Source organism: Aulostomus chinensis, chromosome 21, assembly GCF_037954235.1.
Source record: "Aulostomus chinensis isolate RoL2024-O1b breed Wild chromosome 21, RoL_Achi_v1.0, whole genome shotgun sequence".
Lineage (NCBI taxonomy): Eukaryota > Metazoa > Chordata > Actinopteri > Syngnathiformes > Aulostomidae > Aulostomus > Aulostomus chinensis.
This window is the reverse complement of record NC_141340.1, coordinates 18,072,041-18,094,099: the sequence shown is the minus strand read 5'-3', so window position 1 is coordinate 18,094,099 and position 22,059 is coordinate 18,072,041. Positions and strand designations below refer to the sequence as shown.

The 22,059-nt window shown below is 41.4% G+C and overlaps 1 protein-coding gene across 2 annotated transcripts in view; it reads right to left on the bottom strand.

Annotated features, from left to right (window-relative positions):
* Nucleotides 1-22,059, bottom strand: part of vav3a (vav guanine nucleotide exchange factor 3a) — a 112,305-nt gene that overhangs the window by 5,057 nt on the left and 85,189 nt on the right. Inside the window, exons 18-27 of one of the 2 annotated variants that reach the window (XM_086190832.1) lie at nt 20,250-20,272; nt 19,379-19,397; nt 16,082-16,212; nt 13,670-13,735; nt 10,820-10,854; nt 10,376-10,492; nt 7,889-7,976; nt 7,195-7,324; nt 2,285-2,365; nt 733-884 (exon numbers count right to left, since the gene is read on the bottom strand). In XM_086190832.1, coding sequence (XP_086046958.1) covers nt 733-884; nt 2,285-2,365; nt 7,195-7,324; nt 7,889-7,976; nt 10,376-10,492; nt 10,820-10,854; nt 13,670-13,735; nt 16,082-16,212; nt 19,379-19,397; nt 20,250-20,272 — 842 coding nt within the window. The remainder of the gene's footprint in view (nt 1-732; nt 885-2,284; nt 2,366-7,194; nt 7,325-7,888; nt 7,977-10,375; nt 10,493-10,819; nt 10,855-13,669; nt 13,736-16,081; nt 16,213-19,378; nt 19,398-20,249; nt 20,273-22,059) is intronic. The other variant, XM_086190833.1, reaches the window with a different exon arrangement.

Below are 22,059 nucleotides of genomic sequence, written 5' to 3'. Positions count from 1 at the left end.
CAAATTCTATCCATTATCCTGTCAACTTTGATCTCTCACTGCTTTGAACACAGAAAAAAAACACCAAAAAAAAACGAAACCCGGGATCTCACCCGTCGTCTCTGTTTTCATCTCCAAAACTACTGTAATATTTACAGCAATGACAGTAAAAGTATCTTATGAAAGAACACCATCACATTTATAACCATTGATTAACAATCAAATGTCAGGGTCTTAGGATCCGACCAGTTTTCACTGGAGCATGGTTTTCTTGAAATGGTATCCCGGTTTATCTGTGCCAGGTGCTTTCTAGTCCGTGGAGCCTGTTGTCGTAACAGGTGCAAGTGCTCTGGTGAAACTCCAAGCACTCTCTACAGCGTCGCAACGGTCTTTGGTTGTGAGAAGCTCCTTCATTTACCGCAAAACAGACACTTAAACACTCCGAGTGCATCTGAAGGGGAGCTATAACATTTATTTCAGCACATTTAAAATGATCCCCATTCAATGGGGATCATTTATACTTAAAGACCAAAGAATGTTAGATGAAGTCAAACAATTATATTGATAAAGTCCACATGCTGGCTGCTGACTTTCAAAAGGAACAACATATCTGGACAGTCCCTCCCAGGAAGCCGTAGACAAAAGTACCCCCTCAAATCTTTTGAACTTTCAGTGAGACGCTTTTAACAGAGCACAGTGAGTCATCTAAGAACCGGTATTATCTATATTGGTGGATCAGAAGTTACCACTTACCCTGCCATTGACCTCACCCCTCCACCATCCGTTGGCTCCGGACTTTGTGTAGATTTTCACCACGTCACCCTCCTGCAGCGAGAGCTCCCGGGTGTCACGTGAACTAAAGTCGTACCGTGCTATCGCCACGCCGATCACTTTGGGAGTAAACACTGGCCGAAGAAAAGAAAAGAGAAATATAACTAAGTTCAGTTATACACACGCACGCACGCAGGCGCACACACACGCACACACACACACACACAAGGATGCTTGTGTCAATGACTTTTTATCATTAACAAGCATCTTGAGCAGTGACATGCAGGACATGCTCGCTCCAGTTAAAGTCATTTAGACGACCCTGACACTGCTACAGTAGCAGCAGTGACTTTAGTTGAGACAGCCAAGCAGGGGTTTTTTCAACAACGGATGTGTGGAAGAGACTACAAGTCCTGACAGGGAGACAGCAGCCTGAGAGACAGATGTGGAGCGGGTTAGCTAGTTACCACGGCTCCGACCAGCCTGCTGGCTGTCTTCTCTCTCCAGACGCTGACTGGTGGGTCGAGCCAGGCAAAGCTGACAGGTGGAAATGGGATGTCAGACCTTTACAACTGGGCTGTGGGGATGTGATAGCTAATATATAGATACTTTGTGTATTTGGACACCTCCACCTTTAGTTTGACGGACCAACACATGGGCACACACACAGACAGAGACACACAGACAGAGACACACAAACACACACACACACACACACACACCAAAACCAACCATACACGTCTGAAAGCAAACAAACAAGCAAACAAAAAACAACCCCACTTTTTCTGCACGGACACACAATAAAATATATGGGCCTTTCTACAGAACTGGTTCAAACAACTCTTTCACCAAAAAAAAACAAAAAAATCTGTTAAAAAAAACCCTGAAAACAGATGCTTTTTTTTGGTTCTCCTACTATCTACTGGAGTAAAGTATATTAGACGAAGTACATTTAACATAAATCATCATTTATGTATTTTAAAGGGAATGGCCACTGTTAAAAACAAATGTCTTTTTTTTAATTTGAAATTTTAAAAATGCAGTCCTGTATTTTGTAACAGTTTTACTGCCAAATGATCAAAAATTGTTACGGTCAGTGATACGAGCGGTCAAAGCCAAAAAAAAGGAGTTTTGCAAAGCAGATCATGACAAATCCTAATAGTTCAATTTATTTGTGAACAATTACAACAAATCTCATTGTGTTTCAGGCATTACAAGAAAAATGTCAGTAAGTAACAGTGCAATTACTGAAATACATATTCAGTTACAGTTAAATACATACAAATATTTTATAGAAAACAAACTTTTCAAGATGTTTCCCAATCTGACATCGAACCAGTTCTGGCGAATGGCCCACGTGCGCGATTGTAACATACAGCCTCTTGTCTCAACACAGGATAACATGTATGTGCCCACAACCACAGAGGAGGTGAGATATGAAGGCAGTGGGGGATGCACAAAAGGAAATAGAGGAAAGAGTGTTAGGCTGACAGACAGGCGGTGAGAAAGAGAGAGAGAAAAATGATACCTATACCTGACCAGAAGGGAGCAGAGGAAGGAGGTACAAAGCTGTAGCCGGCAGGAGTTACAAAAGAGAGGCCGCAGAGCAATGGGGCTATGGCAGGACAGGCCAGGCGGGAAGCAGACAGATGCAAGAGGGAGAGGCCGGGGATGAGGGAATGGTAGAAGGAAAGAGAAGCAAAGGAATAAGAATACATGTTTTTAAAAAGAAATCATAACCCTCCTTTCTTCCCAGCGGTATGAAAACCCAGTTCATCCTCTCAGCCTCAATTTGGATACTAAAGTCCATCCATCCATCCATCCATCCATCCATTTTCTACAGCCAATCAGCCTCGTCCCCTCTTGATGTCTTTGGACTGTGGGAGGAAGCTGGAGTACCAGAGAGAACCCACACAGGAACAGAGAGAACATGGAGACTCACACAGAAAGATCCTGTGATGGAGCTGGGACTGGAACCTGGAACCTTCTTGCTGTGAGGCAACAGTGCTGACCACTGCACCACTGTGCAGCCCTCCATTAGGACAATCATCCCACCATCATGTAGCCACAATTAACAAAGCTTAACGCGGTGTGTATTGTAGCCTTTTTGCCTTGAAAGTGTTTTGCTGCTCTGTTTCCATGATGCTGATTTCTCTTCTTGAGAAAGACAAGTTGTGCCTTCATCAGCTAGAATGATAATTTACTGGAGGTGCAAAACAAACTTTTAACCCTGAAACCTGTTCACTGTAAACAATTTATTTGAGTCGACTGAATATTTTAAGATAATGAGGAAATGCTAATGTAAAAAAATATTTTCCTCCTCAAGGATGCAGCGGCAGGGACTAAAGCCTTTGCGATCCTAAGTTCATTGCAAAGCACACTGCGCTACATAGATCTAGTCGTCTTGGGTATGACCATCATTCTGATGAAAATCAACACGAGACACCAACTGAATCGTGGGCTAAGAGGCAAATCGATATGCAGTGGCATCACAAGCGTCAGGTTGCCACAGCGACCATTAACAACGACGCTAAGCAAGAATCGAGCCCTTATAATAGTGGCTTTCATGCACACAGGAAATAACATCATTTAACCTCCACTGGATTTGACTTCAGTGCCTGTGCGGTTGCACCGATCCACCATTTTGTTTTGATTTTCTATTGACTGGTTAGTTGACGTTGTTCATAGCCGGACTCACATCCTGATTTCTGTCCATTTTTGATCCGAGGCTATCGACGTTTGGTAACATCAGCCGCTGAACCTCTCCCACACCTTAGTGAGAACAGACATCACCATATTTGGTCATATTTTGTCTGGGACAGCCCAAAATCAACCAGTCTACACCAGACAGAGGATTTCCCTTCATATTTTATGATGTCATAAACAGACAACAACAAACAAAAAGGTAAGAATGGTGAATAGTTGAGCCGGCCTAATTATTGCAAATGATCAAGTAGCTTGTCAGAGTTTCCAGCACAATATCAACATCGTATATTTTATCAGCATAAAGGAAATCTAATCTTACAATGGCAAATTAACGCCCGAATTTTAAATGTAAAAAAAAGCTGTTCCAACCAATCCCGTTGGCAAGTGAACTGGCCTGCGTTATTGATATGCTGTAAGGAGAGCAGAGCTCCGGTGGTTTTTAAAATGAATACTAATCAGAGCACTGAGAGACAGCTCAGCAAGCCCTAATGGCGTCTAGGTACGAGTAATATGAAGAGGGATCGTCCTCCACTTCAGATGGCCGCCAAAACACCAGCTGCATTCAACGTGCTTCATCCCCCCCCCCTAAAATCTGATTTGTGGACCACACTGGAATACACAATGTGAGCTGGTAGACTAATGAGAGTACAACAGAGAATTTAAACTCATTCATACACACTGATTGTAGCAGTGCACCCAGGAGAGGGAAGACGAGGATTCAAATCTAATCAGCAGATTCCTGCCACACAATCTGTCAGCTGACATCCTTCCACAGTCGCATGTTCCTTTGGATTTGGGTCGACAGGGGCGCTGGTGCAGTCCACTGTATTGCTTACTATCTATCGATAATTCAGTTTTCCCTCCTCTGAAGTTTTCCTACAACCAAAAAACAAAACAAAACAAACAAACAAAAAACAAAAGGAGTATGAGAATTAATTAGCAGTCTTCCAGCAGAAAAATGGGAATCAAAACAAAAGAGCCACTTAAAAGCGAAAGAGGGAAGTGAGGTCCGCACACCATGAGAAGGCTCGCGACAAAACTGAGGACCACAATGGAAAAAAACGAACGAACAAACAAACAAACACAAAAAGCTGTCTGGACGGGAGTTGTCTGAACTTGACGAGGAGTTTGAACAATCTGTTCACATTTCTCCCGCTGAGAAAGTGATCACCAGCATGACGCCTTTCGCACGCAGTGACAGGAATTTTACAACTTGTACAATTTTCCATTAACCAGCTGATGGGCGTTGTTGCCTTGGCTCCCTCTTGCTTGAAACATTCAGTGTGGGAACAGCACGGTGTGGGGCGAATGGTAGACAGGGCCAACAACACTTCGGTTTTGGAGGTGGCAGACACTCCACTGTGCCTCGTTAAATCTCTTGATGGTCTTTCGGCCTTATTTCCACCTAACGTTCTCAGCAAAGAGTGTCTTAGCAAAGATGAATAACATTTTTATATTCACTGCCTTTTCCAAAAATAAACTAAATTGCCTTTGTGCTCTGAAATACACACACTGAAAGGCACACATATCATTTGGGGAAGTACGCTTCTTTTCCATCCTCCCCAGAGCCAGACAAAAAGATAGATACCTTTCTGTCTTCTGTTTTTGCATTCGGGAGCTGAGACCCACAGAGACCAGCAGTCTGCTTGTAAGCATTGCACAGTGAACGGTAGTGGATGGGTAAGTAAGCAAATTTTCCAAAAAGTGGAAAGGGCAGTGGGGAAAATGTCTCTTTTCAGACCTAAATTTAGTGTTTCAAAGTGTTTCCCTTCAAACTTAAAAATCCTCTCATTAAAATCCCTCTTCAAAGTCACTGAACACCTGTTGGAATCAGAAAAGGAAAGCATCGCACTGGATGATGCGTTGTGCCTCATTCAGCCTTGATTAATAAGCTGAAAGAGGAGAGCGCGTGCTGCAGCTAATGATCGATAAAGTCTCTTTCTGTACCAGAATATGCTACATTCCAGTGTAATCGTGCTTCTTTGGATTTGAGATGGTGCCAGCAGCTGTGTTTTGTTCAGCTGCTGCCTGGAGCGTTAACAGAACAAACCACTCATTCTGAAACAGGTAATGCAACTAGCAGGGCAGCGCAGCACAACATCCACGGGAACCAACGTCGTCAGGTGCTGTTTCGACGGATTTTGGGCTGCGTGGAGACAATGGTTTGGTTGAGGTTAGCCGACAGGTTAAGACGCGGCGGCTGAATCTTCCTGACATCACGAGTAAAGAAATATCAAAATGTTAACTCGTAAGGCCTGGAGGGTTCAGGACAATCATTCAATTACCCCAGTGATTAGCACTCTGTTGGGGTAAAACCTACAACTGATTCACAATTTTACATTTGTGTTAATAATAATAAAATATCATTCGACTAACACGCATATATATATTTACTTTCTTAAATGTTGTTCATGTTGCAAACCTTGAATGACCAGATAATTCAAAATGGAAGTAATCATAAGGGTTCTTTTTGCAAAACATTTGCAGAAATTTCACGTTAAATGTTAATCATACAGTGACATTAGACTTATTCCAATTTCTTCTCTATGAAGTGAGAATGAAATTACGAATTGTAAAACTAAACAAAACTAAACTAAATTCATGTGAATTTTCTGAGTTAAACATAACCCAGCACCCTACGTGGTCTTGACTCAAGTTAATGACCGGATCGTTTCATTTTTTTTTCACCTGAAATTTTTATCGATCTTCGGTAATCACCGAGATTGCGCTATCAAATTTAATAACATGCTGGGAGGAGTCTCCGACCGCCGTTTGACAGTTAGGTCCAAAACAACTGGCATCAGAGGAGACTGAAGTGCTCTGAACAACACACACACGTGCAGCCCTTTTTGGGGCTGTGAGGATGCTCCCGAGTGAACGGATGCTCCCGAGTGAACGGATGCTCCCGAGTGAACGGATGCACCGCGTTTAAGGGCTGCAGAGGCTGGTAAATAAGAAAACACAGCGAGCGGCGGAGATCAGCAGGCAGGAAGAGCCATTAACAGCAGCGCTCTACAGGTTCAGGCACAAACTACTGAGAGTGAATGGAACCCAGTCTGAATGACACACACGCTTCCTCACTGACTTCAAAGGGATTGTTGAAGAGCACTGATACAAATAAGAGAATTAATAGCACGTAGGGCAAACGTCTTCACGTGTGTTTGATAATAAAATGTTTGCAAACTGAATGATTTCAAACCCGTCTGCTCCACTCCTCCAGGCTACATCTGGATAAAGAATTGCGACATTTCTTGTGCTGGACTTTAATGAAACCTTTTCGCAAGCGGTGTGTGTGACTTCTACGTAAGAACGTGGTTGTTAAGGTACGTCAGGCTCACCTAGAGTTTGTCAAAAGATAAGCGGTGGTTTAAAGTAGAAAAGACAGCATTTGGTTGAGTTCGTACTTTTAAAGCTTTCTGACATCAGAGATTTGGACTTTACACAAAAGAGCTCGTTTAATTTTCGATTCAATTATCATTATATGAGACTTCTTACTTGACCTGTAGACCCCCTAAAATTATGAAGTGATACAAGTTTCAAAAATATGGATTTTTGACATTTAAGGAGAAGCCCCTTAAAACACTGATCTTCCTTGGTGAAAGGTTCCAAACCTATCGATATCTGTGCTTCATGTGCAGAAATCTCACTTGAGAGAATGTGTTATTTCAGCAGGTTTTACGACTGTTAAGTTTATTGTAGTAATGCTTCTGATCTCAGTGACTCCTCAGGTCTACTCACAGTTGCCACCCGAGCGGTTAAGACGTTGCATAGCAGTATTTTCTGGTTCCCGGTAAGGAAACTGCAGTGCGGTGTCCAAACTCCTGAAACCCTCTCTTAGGGAATGGTGTTTGTAATATTCGATCAGCTCCTGAAGAGACACACACAACAACACAACTTGTAACTGCATGTCGTATTTCCCTTGAAGAGCAGCTGTGGTGACGGAGTTTGTTATGGATTAATTAAACATCTGCAGCTCTGAAAACTGAATTGTACAAGTATCTCTTACGCTTACATGTATGGTGTTGCGAAATAGCCGGGGGGGGGGGGGGGGGGACGCAAAAGTTGCGAAAAAAATGATAATAAGGTTGAGTTTATATTGTCACATCAGACAAAACTTTTATAAAGTGTATACAAAATTAAAGGATAATCAAAATAAAGCTCTGATACACACCAGTATTCCACCAGAATCCTCTAACATCTGAGATAGAGGAAATACAGTCCTAGCATAACTGTGAACCTTTCCAATATGTGCTGGACTTATCTATAATGCTGAAGCCCTCGGGCCAGTATAAACACGTCTCTAATCTAAGTTATTTTTGTGCACACTGCTAAAATAAAATTCAGGTTTGACACTTCATTAAGTGAACACGATGATTTATTCATGAACTGCAGTGGTGGAATTTAAAAAATAAAACAGGCTGAAAAGACTTACAAATATGCTCCTGAACTTCTTGTTCTCAGCGATGTGGAAGCAGCCCTCCTTGGTCAGGATCTTTATGTGCTTCACGTCGTTGTTGTACCTGTGGGCCATTGAATAAGTTATGAGTGTAATTTCCCTCTCTGATCACTGCCATCGATCGGTGGCCAGCCCCTGGCCCCTGCGGAGCGCACGGCCGTCGCTGTAATGCATCGGGTCCCGAAGGTTTGTGACACGTGAACGATGTGTGATCAAGGGAATGTGTGCAATGGTTCCCATCCATTCACCCCACATATTTCTGTTTGGATCAACTGAGTGGGTGTGAGATTGGAGGAGTAAAAGTTGTGGCATGAATTTGTCATTTGCACTTGTTTCATTAATGATTATTGAAGTCAGCAGTTTTCACGTTTGTTCCTGCCCTATCGTTAAGGACTTTTTACAAAATAATAACACCATCTGTCAAATCATTCCAGTGCTCGGATGTGAAAACTAGGCTAACTGCCCTAGTGTGCCAAAGGGAAGCTGCATTTTTTAAGCTCAGAAGCTAGCTCCGCCATGGGGCCCTCAATCAAATTTTCCACCAAAGTTTTATGAGACTTGCACATTTTGTATTGTAATTTAATCTTAACAAATGAACAGCACTTTTATGATTCATTAAATGAAAATGCAATCGTTACAAGTCCAGAGGTAACGTGATGCTTTTTACAAAACACACAGCCGACGCACGGCCTTAATGTTGCAATAAGCAGCTTTGTGCTTCTGTTTCAGGCATGATGACATCTTTCAATGAGAATCCATACAGAAAGATCCCGTGCCAGGACTCGAACCCGCAACCTTCTTGCTGAGAGGCGACAGTGCTAACCACTGCGCCACCCTAACCACCTCTTTCTCTCTTTTTAAGATAAATCTACACTTTGAAATTCTAGACTCTGTTGTTCACTGATTACCGGTTTCTACTTTAGAACAAAAGCTTAACATATTTTAAGCTATTCTGAACCGCAGATGTTATTTCAGCCATTTAACTGAAAACACATTTAAAAAATTAAACATGATGAAACCAGGCGTTGAACAACGCTATCTGATTTGCCAGGTTAAGAAGTTCTTTCTGTACCACATTAGAGGAAGTTATTTGCTAACATGGACTCGTCACTCTAACAGCCGATCATACTTCTTAGGCCTGGTCCTCCTTCCCTAGAATGGACAAAGAACCAGCAAACAGGACCTTAGAACCTTCATAGACTAGTTTGACTGGTGTTGTTCTCAGGTTTATTAAGAATTGGGTGATGACACTAGAGGGTGCATGACACATGATTTCATGAGATGTGAGTTCAGAGGATCTTTCTACCGTACTACAAAAATGGCAACCAAATCAATCGAAGCACTGCTTTATGGGTTATTGTGGTAGCAGAACAAGTAAATATTGAGACAGCCACTGATTGGCTTGAAGACTTTTAAGTTTGAAATTAAAAACTAACAAACAAAACAAAACAAAACAAAAAAAAACCCACAGGTACATGGCCACTGCACAAAAAACAAGTTCTAATGCTGGGGCCTACGTTATACTTAAGTAAAAACTGTGTCAGACAAAGAGAAAGACCACAAAACAACATAGTAGAATTAAACATCAATCAAAATGGAGAGGTTTATGAGTCTGACATAGGTACTGAATCACCATCGCTCCACGCTAATAAAGGGATGGGGGCTGGGGCCAGCCCAAGCCCAGGGGGAATGAAGACACACCCGTTACCCGAGACCCCCACTCACACAGACGTACTGAAGCGGGGTCTATGTAGAAGTACAACCACCAACAACACTCTGCCGTCTAGGAAAAAGGAACGAGGCGCTATTTCCATTTGTGAGCGATGCTTCTTAAATGTTGCCACAGCTTCGTCGCCTCTTTCTACCCTGCCTCTCACTTTCATGATAAGGTTTTTGTAACCTTGAACAGTCGTACAGACGTTCTCCAATCTGTTCCGTGCACCATGTCTGAGTGAACGCCAGCAATTAAGACTTCAGCGTGGAGGACTGAAGCAGTCCTACCGGCACGAGAAAGATGATGCAAACAGGGGAAAAAAAAAAAAAAGATTTTTGAAGGAATGATGTCGTTGCTCACAGAGAAGTGCGGCATGCTCAGAAAATCCACAGTATGATAATGAGTCCCTTTTAATTGCTGCCATTATCTTTCAGCCGAACACTGGTAAGGTGACCAGATACTATTTATAAACCAAGATTGCTTTCTTGGGTTCTGAGGTCAAACCACAACAAAGCCATCAATTAAGGTCTTCCTCCTTAATCAGTATCCAGTTTGGCCAGTGTGACACACACATTTGTGGTTAACCGCTCTCGGCCTCGGTGGAGGAGCACATGATCCTTACAGCAACTCTTCAAAATATGACCTGAAATGATGTAAAACCCTACGACGTATTTCAACCTAAATGAAAGACTTCAATGTACTCAGATATGTTGTAACTATCTGATGGTGCTGGAATGAGCGGGACTTACTTAATGCTGATGGCGTACTCCGTGCACTCTCTGCTCCGATGACGGACCAAGTAGGTGCTGTTGACCCTGTTGATGAGCTCCGCCTCAGCCTGGAGCCTCTCCATGGGCCCCGCAAACCTGCAACACCAGAACGCTTTAGCAAAGAGAGAGAGAAAAATAAAATCTAACCAACCAAAAACTCCTTGAATTTTACTGCCTGTCTTTCAGATTCAGATTCAGAAAACTTTATTTATCCCCGCGGGGGGCAATTAGTGTTGGTGTTGTTTATATATTCCTGTCGTCCAATGGTTTTCAACCTCTGGGTGTTCCTCACCCAGAGGAGCCAAGAGATGATTTCTTATCAAGTTGTTGTCAATACTTTGGACCAAAACTGTTATTTTTACATTCGAATGCTAAACTTTCTCTTCAAAAAGGCATTTAGATTGAGCTGTTTTGTGAACATACCAAGGCTGAGTGGAGTAATCGATGGGCTTTGGGACCTGCAACAAAGAGTAAAAGTGAGTATTTTGTGTTTTTATTTTCATCGCTACATTAAACTTTGTACTTGGCAATGGTTCCACAGGACACAGCTGATGGATCAGCCCAGGTGCCTTCATATCCCCAATAAAGCAGTCTATTTCATCCCTTATCTTTACAATCGTGCAGGCACAGTGATAATTGTTTATCATCCACTCGAGGTCTCACACTCCAGCTGGACATGAAACATAGCACTCCATTGGTGGGGAAAAGATTTTTTTTCCAAAACAGATGATTGGTAGACAGTTTGGTGTTTACCATGCTGCCACCCTTCCAATGTAATTTAAAGCTTCGCAGGTTCCTCATTAGATTAAGTTTTATGGATTGTTTCTTTTCGACAAAGTGAATAAAAGCATAAACCATCTTTATCTCGCAATCCAGCTGTATATTAAAGACTGTAGGCCCTGATCATGGGTGAGAACGGAGTGAAGTTCTTGCCTGTCCAACGTTCACCACTTCATATTGTTCTCTCCTTACCTCCGGCTTCATGCGCATGCATTCCATTAATATTTAGGTGTCTTCTCTCCTCCTGGAAACTCTGCTCTCTCGTCTTTTCCCTCATATTAGCTCACTCCCTATCATCCTTCATTATACCGGAAAATGTCCTTAACTGAAAGTGGAAAATTTAAATCAGAAATGTGTTGACATTTTTAATTTTAAAATCAAGACTATTCTCTTTCCTTTTCTTCTTCAACCACAATTAACTTAATTCTTGACACATCTCCTTTCTTCTTCTCTCCTTCATTCTTTCCGCTCACTTTCTCCTTAAATTTTTCAACTACAATTAACTTGATTCTTGACACATTTTCACATCTCATTTTCTCTTCTCCCCTTCATTCCTTTCCGTCACTTTCTCCTTAATTTTTTTTCTCTCCTCCTCACCCCTCGAATCCAGACTTTCCACTTCACACCAATTCTCTACCCCTCTCCTCTCCATCACACATTTTACAAAACTTTTCCTCTGTTCTTTCCTTTGCACTCTCTTACTCAAAACCCGAGAATGAAGTCTTCGGCTCGTTCTGGTGTGACTGCTGTTTTTATTTTTTTTTTTAGGAAAAGGAAAAGTAGTGTACATCCAATAGTCACTAACAGGGCGCTACTGTATACGCGATCATGTTTACCGCAGAACTCTAAAAGCCATTGTAAGGAACATCTTAAGTGTTTTTTTTTTTTTTAATGTGAAATACACAAACTGTGGTGCAGAAATAATATAAATGTTCATCAAAACAAACAAGATTTTCCATTTTTAAATCGTGGAAGGGACGTCCCTCTCTCGAAGGAGATGGAAAAAATTTCGGCCAAGTCTGCCCCTCCCTACTGTATTCAGCATGCACTAAAGTCCTTAAAAGAAGTACAGAAAGTCCTACAGTGAAAACATGATTGATCGTGGCTTCAAGTTAAAAAGTACCTCGGAGAAACCTCCTCTCTCTCTGTCTTCAGCCCAATATGGAGAAACGACTCCATCCCACCGCGGAAAGCGGATGGGGGATTTAAAATTTGGTGCGAATGACATTTGAAGAAATACTTGATAAACTGAACATACCCCGTAATCCCACCCCCCCCCTTTTTTTTTAAATACCTGCAATTAAGAATTTTTCGTTATACCTGAAACATATTCCTGAAATGTCTACTGTAGAAAAACTAATGAATACGGATCGTTTCGTGAAGAGTTTTATTTCCAAAACGTATAAATGCCTGGTGGATGGAAGTAAAGAAACACTTATGGGACAACTAGGGGCACGGAGAGAGGATCTGCAGGAAGACGTCTCGATAGAAAAGTGGGCAGAGGCGTGTATTAAAGCACTATCAGGAACTACGAACACCTGCCTGAAATTACTACAATACAACTGGTTGATGCAAATATATAACAGATATAATAGCGCCATTCCTAGTATTTGTGTCAGATGTGAGAAAGAAAAAGGTAGACTTTTCCATTGTATTTGGCAAAGTACGGAAATATAAAAATTCTGGCAAGAAGTGAAACATTGTATTAAAACATTTTAGAGGTACAAATACCCTTAATCCCACAGCTGTCTGTATTAGGTTTGTATCCAGATGATCTGAAGATTAAAAAGAGCCGACGAATATTTGTAGATTTGAGTATATCAATTACAAAGAGAGTAATAGCCCTCGCATGGAAAAATACAGGAAGATAACGAGTAAACAGGTGGTCGTCTGAGCTATCCACCACTCTCCCCTTCGAGAAAATTACCTCCATGTTAAAACCTCAACAACATGACTTTCATTTGTTATGTATCAAGAACAGACCAGTCACACTTGATGGAGGAATCTGGAGACACGAAAAACGAAGACCCTCTGTGGTACTCAATTCATCAGAAATGTTTTTTTTTCTTTCTTTCAATTCAGCAGAGTGGATTTAAGGAAGACGTGCACTGTTGGATATTTTTTAAATAAAGCATGTCAATCTTGACGTCGCAGTGTGCAGTGGAATTGTTACTTCTTGGTCGGCTGTGAAGCGCTGCTGCGCGTATGCCTCACTGACGTTCCCATTCAGTAATTTTATTTTACTAATTTGTGGAAAGACAAATTCTCAGTATAATCTACGAACAACAAGATAATATACCGGTTATGTTGCTGTGACAGCAGCTCAAATGCCCCTGCTAGTTAGCATGTAGTAATTGTACATCAATATTTAACTTTGTAGAGAAAACTTGTGTAGTGTTTTTTTGTTATTTTATATTTAGCAGACGAGTACTGTGGAGTACTGATCACTCCCAACCCTGATCTATTTAAGAACTAGCAGGAAATGCAGCTTACACATGGGCATGGCTTCACGGCGTCGCTTGGAAAGAAGCCGACATCTTTCGTTGACAGGATTTTGCCCTGAAATCACACAGAGATAATAGCGTTACGTACATCTGGGTGACTCTGTCTCCATAATTCAAGATCAATTAGCTTACAACACAGAGCAGCGCAAATATACAGCCCTAGTTAACCATTGCAGAAATCATGGCTGGCAGGAAGAGAGTTCCTTATTCCTCCCATGGCGATGACTCTTTGAGCTCATTGTCTTGATTTATCAACAGCGCGGAGACTGAGTCCATGTATTATGGGGGTTGTCTGGAGGCCATAGTGCAGTTAACTGACTCAGGCACTGTGGGTGGATTCTGTCTTTGCACTGTGTGAAGTGACAAAATATGTATAAGCAACAATATTTCAGGCAGAGCTGAGAATAAGTCATTTAGAATAAATATTCTGTGTAAATGCCACATTGCTGTTCCAAATCAGAGGAAAAGAACTTAAAATACACGGTAGATATGTGTTGATAATACATGGTATGTCATTGTTAGTTTGCGGATTCAAAAAACAAACATCAGTCAATGTAGTTCGCTATACTGTGTACATTTCTTACGCAACTGACAAGCTGGAACCAGTGGAGTGAATGAATTTGACACATTTACACATATCACTTATCATGTTACATGTAAGGGGTCCAACTGATGATGTAACGGCAGGCTTTGCGTTTACGTAACACTTGTCTTTATCAAAAATACCTAACGAGTTACCATGGGACGAGCAGTGTGCAAGTATGCAACAACAATCAGGGTTGACCTGTGAAACCAGTTAACACAAAAACATTGTGGGAGGGAAAAAAAAAACCCCACCTTTTTATAATGGATATTGTCCTCATCAACAAACCAAAACTTCTCAAATCTCTTATCTTATGACACTATTTGGAGTCATTTTTCGATGAATAATTTTAGATGGACATTTTGAACACAGACTCCTTAAGGTTTTAATGGTTTTGCGCTCTTCACGTTACACTCCTGACACCAGCACTATAAGGATGTTTTATCAGTCCTTGTGGAAACCCCTGAGCCGTGTGGCCTCCTTGCTAAGAATAAACAGACAGCTCCCCATGATCCCATTAAATTGATCAATCCTGTTTATCACACTCCCAGAACTAAAATGATATTGGCCCCCTGGCTACGGATATCATGCATTAATGCATGCAAGGTGTGGATGTGTCACCTGCCTCAGGTTAAGCTTTTACTCTGGTGGCCGTTTTCAGGTTGCTCAAATCCCCACTAAACCTCATCTAAACACTGCTAAGCAAGACTGAGCGAAACCTAGAATCTGGCTTGACACCTGGTCAGGGAGGTGAAATGTGGACAAAGTCTCGCACTTTGTAGTTAACAGTCTGTATTTCTGGGTATTATATGTTCATTTGTTTTCAGTTGTAGTTCAGTAACATTGGTCTTTGAGGAGCGCTGAAGCAGCGGAACACATTACATGCTTAAGCAGATGTTTTCGATTCAGTTTGAAGAGCAGAACTTGTCACACGTATTTTCAGATATTTGGCTTATGCATTGAAGTTTGGTTTTAAGAATGTTTCTCCGAGAGTAGAAGCTTTAAGTGAATCTGTTACCCTGGGTACTGTTGGAGGCTGATGACGAGGGGAGAAAAAAACAAAACAAATATCGGTTCATCTGATTAGAATTACAAAATAGCAAAATTAATGTAAAACAATCTCAGGTTAAGGTGAGCAAGAACAGAGCCGTACAAGATGTAGCCCCACCTGGGTCTGAGCTGGAGCGGAGCAGCAGCTGAGAGACAGAGCTTCATAGAATATTTACAGTACATTTAAGGACAGTGAACCAGAGCATTTAAAAGAGGCTGAATACCTTTGGAATCAAACTGTCAGTAATTGCTTTTACAAACAGTACATAAGACTTTTACATGACAAGCGGAGTGCTGTGTGGAATTGTCTGTGGGAGTATTTGGGTTTCTAATGTCATTTTCATATGTGGCAAGATTTTTTTTATGTGTGTGTGTGTGCCTATGCTAAATTTCATGATTAACTGTCTTCTGTGAGAGCTAGAGTTTTTTTTTTTCCCGTACATTTTGTTTTCTGCTACTTCCATGCATCGAGCATTTACATCTTTTCAGTTGGAGATGGGAAAACTGTTTCCTTTGTCGTTATTGTTATTATTGTAACAAATTGTCTGCATTTCCTGGAAACGCTGCAACGCTGTTGTCTAACTTACAGCGTCGCATGAACGTCTTGACGTTGAGTGGACAGATGGAGCGTCACTGTGAAATCTATGGACGCTGAGTCATACGCTGAGCCTGTCATAGAATTTGATGACGGGCAACGGGTTCGATAAAGCATCAGTAAGAGGAAACGATGTTTGGAATCAGTGATTAGGAGACGGTATGAACTCTGACCTGCCACCAGGGGCTGTGAATGTCTGCGCAGATCAATTCAATTATGTCGCCTGTCTGGATGCTGAGTGCTGGACCAGAAGGAGGGCTCGGGACTCCAAAGTAGTTTCTGATAACCAGCATCTTGGGCAGACCTGCAGGAAAGAAACATGCTTCATATTGCGAACACACAAAGATGAACTAATGACAGACGAACTGTGGTGTTACGCTACATCAGTTCTGATGTCAACAATTCCGCCGCAATGAAATGAAAATCGGTTAAATATTAAAATGTGTGAAACAGTGCTGACATCTGTGATAGAGGTGATTTATTGTTGTGAAATTTTCAATAACTTTTTATATATTTTCTCGTTTAATTTAATGTAATTGTTGTTATGAGGTTATTGCTTTGTTTGTCTTACCAGCCAAGAGAGAACAGATGTGAATTAGCTGCTAGCTAATTTGTGCAATGACCCTGTAAAAGTAAACATTAAATTATATTAAAATAGACTGTAATTATCTAGAGACCTTATGGAAAATGAGTTTGAAATGTCTCTTTATCTACCAGAGGCATTTAAAATTGTTATCAACATCTTAGCATTAGATGGGATGGAAAAATGATCTTAAAAGAAACCTAAGAAAACAGGAAACAGGAAACACGTCTTTTTTCTCTTCTTACAATTCTTCAATCCCTTCGGTTGCATGTGCATGTGAAAATGTCTATTTCTACGTGTGTGTGTGTGTGTGTGTGTGTGTGAGCGCTGATGTTTTTGTGATCACAGGTTGAAAGTAAAGCTAGGTAACTGCAAGTGCCTCACAAAAAAAAAAAAAAATCTATGACTATATATTGCGATTGATTCAAAATGACTGTTCCGGTTCACCTAAAGCAACGTTTGCAAAGCCGTTGGACATAGCAAATGTAGCTGTCATGATGGTAAGACTTAATCACAATATATTACAATATGATACTGATTCAGTTTTGTAAAAAAAAAAAAAAAATCATACATTGCTACATCAATTTTTATTGAAAAGCCTTAACTCTAAAAGATAGTTGTCAACATAAAGAAGTATTTTGAACTGTTGATGGCCCTGTTTCAGGTAGTAATAAGAAACCATGTAATAAGAAGGTACGCAGTAAGAAGGTGTGTAGGCTTCGCAAACCGTTTGGACTCCAAATTGAATATCATTCTGCAGATGAGCAACAGAGCAATCTGGTATACGGCTGAATATAAAGGAAATAAAATAAGCAGGAGTGTGTTTACTACCACACACAGTCGTCGTTCATCCGAGGAATTTCTGAAGAAAAGTCGATCACAGTCATAAACATCTTCCCCATTACTGAGGTTTGATGAAAACTAGTCCTAATTACATTCAAATGACAGAATAATGGGAGAAGCATTTGGTTGTTTGGAAGATTGAGATGTATAATAGAGACCTGGCACGGTTCCTTTTCATTTTTGGCTGCATTCAAATTGCATGCGCGAATACAACGTGCTTGCTGGAATGACCTCAGTCAGCGCTATTTGATTTTGAACTTGGGCCAACTCTGCTTCTATTATCCACCAAGAAATCACCCAAATTGAATCGTGTCCATTACAAAGTTCGCTCCCCATCCCATGCCAAATAAAGTTCATATTTTACATAAACAACCAATAAAACCCGTGTAATTTTTTTCTCTAGCCGCTGTGTACAGTAAGAGAAAAAGAATTTCAAGTGAGAGCATGAAAGCCACATGATGAAGAAGTCAACAAAGCTTCTGCATCTGTATCTGCCTCGCTTCCTCTGTTCCAGCACTGTAGCAAAGAGGCTGGCAGCCTGACATGTGCTAGCTCGCCTGAATAGCACTTCTAAAGACATGGGGCCATGGAGAATTGAGTCTTGGGGGCATGAATTGCATTCCTATCCACACAAGGACAAGACATGTGTTAGTGCACCTTTGAAAATAGACAAAGAGCAGTGTCTGAATATTATGAAACACCAGGGGCTAAGGCAATCAAATGCCTATTGATTTTAATGCATCTTCAGTCAGAAATGATTTTCTGCAGTATAATGGATGGAGGGGAGGAAAAATGAGTGTTGAAGCCAGGTTTATGAGAGATTAAAGGTTGTCAGCGCAGTGTATGCACACACACACACACACACACACACACACACGCATACACTTTGAAAGGTGAAAGGATGCCTATGTTAATCACATTCTCTTGGAAAAGGGTGGAAAGAAAGAATGCAAACGTGAGCGAAGCACAGTACAGCAGCTATATTCACTGTACAGACAAGCTATTTTATCCGCTCTCAATTCTGGTTTTATTCAGAATAAACTCTTGACTTGAGCGGTTCTTGGTTTGTTAATGCCATTGATGGAATCTCCGTTGTGAGGATCACTCCATTTAACAATCTATACCTTCCTCTGTGCCCAGGAGAGGTTATGTCTGATACGAGGAAAAGAAATAATGACGCCAGTAAAAATTCATGCAAATCCTGACAAGCATGAATGCGGGAAAGTACTGCACTGTTGGATTATCTTTCATAGTGCTCAGGAAATCAGTTTGTTTATATAATTACGATTACACATTTGGCAGTAGTCTTATGTGCCAATCTTCTGGATTAAAAACAAAGTTAACCACAACAAATACGAGCATGCTGAGGTATTAAACTTGGCGCATCTCAGATTTTTGTTTTCGTTTAATTAATTTCTTCCCTTTTTAGTTAGCTATTTAGACAATTTTTCAAAAGCTGCAGGAGGGATTTTGAATGAAATTTGAGGGAAAGATTTGGTAAAACAAATTACTTTTGGTGCTAATCTGGATAAATTTGTAAATTGTGGATCCTGAAGAATATAATCTGCTGTTAGTGGCATTTTCTGGACAAGTCAGTCCCATCCCTGGTGTCCATATACTGTCTTTGCATCCAGTAAGCATCTGGATTGTATTGTGGGTGACCTTTTTTCGATGTATGTTTTCTAATTGTGGGTCAAAGATCTGGCAGAGGAAGACAATTCATCAACAGATTTTGATTATCTGAGTATCGTCTATCTAAATACCCTCCATGTTCTGAGTATGCATTCTTTAAGTCCTTTTTTTCATACCCAAAGATGTGTCACCTACATACTGTAAATGCTCATTCTCTAAACATGAATCTGCAGTAAATGAATTAAAAAAAAAAATAAAGTCAGGAAGCTGATGACACTGATGGGGAAAATGGCTATAATCTGCATTCTGGATAATTGAGTATAAATTATCCCGACAAACTGAAAAAACAGAGGAGGAAGTGGGCTGAGGAGAAGGTGAGATGATGTCTGTTTTATTGTTCTGAATTGCTCACCTGGATCTCGATCTTTGCCCTAAAAAATGCAGAGAGAGAGAGAGAGAGAGAGAGAGAGAGAGAGAGAGTTACACACGGGCCGTACACAATCAGCAGGGACATTCACAAACACAAGAGACTATTATTTTTTTTACATTAATCCTCCACTGACAGTGATCGTCACCAATCTTTCTAATGCCCAACACCAAGAAGCAGCCCACCAGGTGCTGCACCAACATTGAACATGTATACCAGCTCTAGCACGCATGCAACTATTAAAGTTGCAGACACCTCGGGCAAACTACTGCACATGCTGCTGCATCGGAAATTATAGAAGTTGTAGAGAGCAGATGGATTTTGAGAAAACATGGTATGACTTTTATGAGCGAGGATTTACTCTTCAACACTGCCCAAACTGTTTCGGTTCATGGTGAGGATTTACTGTCAGCTGCTGCTCCAGCATTCTGGATCATGTTTGGAGTTACATTTTGGATTTGAACAAAATTTTGACTGTGCCCATGCACGTCTATGAAGGATACAGTAAGTTCAAATCAGAGCTAATCATCCTAGGTTCTTGACTTCTTACCGATGTCACTGGACCACTTTTCTTTTACCAACATTAAAGCCAAATTTGATGTTTTGGGATACATTCACTGAGCAGTTGTGGAAACACAAACCAGGGTAAATCTGCAAAAAACATTGTCGTGTCTGGCAATCAGGTCGGCTGCAGCAAGTAAAGTCAATTGGAGTCTCCTCGGCAAACAGCTGCAGGAAGGAGTCTCCTTCAAAGTGTAGCAAAGCTCTGGAGAAGAGGCGAATAGCATGCAGACAGCCGGTGTACACATCAACACATGCACACACACACTCACATACACACACGGTGGCAGCTCACCTGAGTTCTGAAGGAGCCGGGATCTGAAAGAGGTTTGAGAACAGGCATAGTGAATGACAGGTTAGCGAGAGCATGCAAACACTTGCACGCACTCGGCAGTACAAGGCAACACTCCCTCATTAGTGGAGAAGGCGGACGCTCATGTCTGACCGTGGTTCACTTTGTTTTGCTGCACTGCCACTACCTGACAGTCAAGATAGAGGAAGTAATGAGGTGTGTGTGTGTGTGTGTGGGGGGGGGGGGGGGGGGGGAGTGGGGCAGACCTGCAATTTTTGCTCCACCAGTTTCTTTCATTGGTTCCCTGAGGAACAGGTTACACCCCTCTTGATACACACAACACACAAACTGTACCTGTGCAAACACATAAACACACATCTAACACACTAAATATATGCGATGTACCACACACACACACACACACACACACACACACACACACACACACACTTCTCAGCAGGCCTGTTGTTCCTCAAGGGAACTTTGACCTGTTACACAAACACACAGCAAAGGAGTTGATAACAGAGACAAATTCAGGTAAACACAGGCTTATCTATGGCACACACGCACACGCACACACACACACACAAGTACAGTGCGTCTTTATGTAGTGCAGCCCTGTGAGTTGACAAGTGTTAGTGGAAACAATGTTTTGAGAAGTCAATAATTTGATAAGTGACCAAAAAATATGAATGAATTACCATTTCAAACTTTCCTCTTACTGTAAATGTCGGTATGCGCTATAAGGAGTTTTCTTCTGAGAAGACTTTTAGACTTCCTAAAATACTTTTACTTCAAGTGTGTTACTGAAGTTCTCTCCCCTGCACATATTGGTGGTGCAGCAGTGGCTGAATACTGCGTGGAGTAATGAGAGGCGGAATTCAAACCGACATCCCAGCCTTCACATTTCTGCACTCTTCCATCGGTGGTGTCGCCCAGATCTACTCAGGTACCCACTGTGCCCAGGTGGGTCTGGCAGTGGTGTTATTGCCTCTGCGACCTGATAGCACCGTGACAGATGCTACGGCCAACAGGAGCTGGCAGGTTGCCATGGGGAATACAAACGCACACACAGTGTAAACCTTGCGTGTTTGCTTGGTTGTAAAAACATTGTGCAGAATTTTGTGAGCGTGCCCTTCCACCATCTAAAAGAACTTTCTTGAACAAAAAGTCTTGAGTTGACCTCTCTGCTCTCTCTCTCTCTCTAACACAAACACACACACACACACACACACACACACACACACACACACACACGCATGCATACGCACGCGGAGGACAGGCTTAGCTAGATTCCGAAAGCCTTATTTTCATCTTAAATTTTCCATCCATTTGTTTCCGAGCTGTCAGGGCTCCTGCTCAGGGGGCTGATTGACAGATACACAACTGAGGCATGATAAAAAAAATAATAAAAAAAATCAGGGGTATTTTTTTTATTTTTTTTGAAGACTTCTGAGTAAAACTACTATTAAGCTTTAGGGAGCTCTTTAAGTGTGACATTGTGTTTTAAGGTGCTCTGAAGTGTCAAAACCTCCCACAGAAGCAGAGGAGCTTTTAAATTAATATCTGGAATACTGATCGAACATTGGGATGACCTTGCTGGGTGGAAATAAGAGCTCGTTTCAAGGTAAATTCCCACTGCTCCGCCTGGAAAATCTTGCTTGGAGTGTCACAGTGTAACACAAACTGCAATTAGTGGCATGAGGTGCATATATATCTGGTTTTATGTGCCGTTATGTCATCTGTCATGAGGTGCACCCTGCTATAAAAGTGCAGTTGTGCTTATACAATTAGATTTAATATCCCTCTCAGA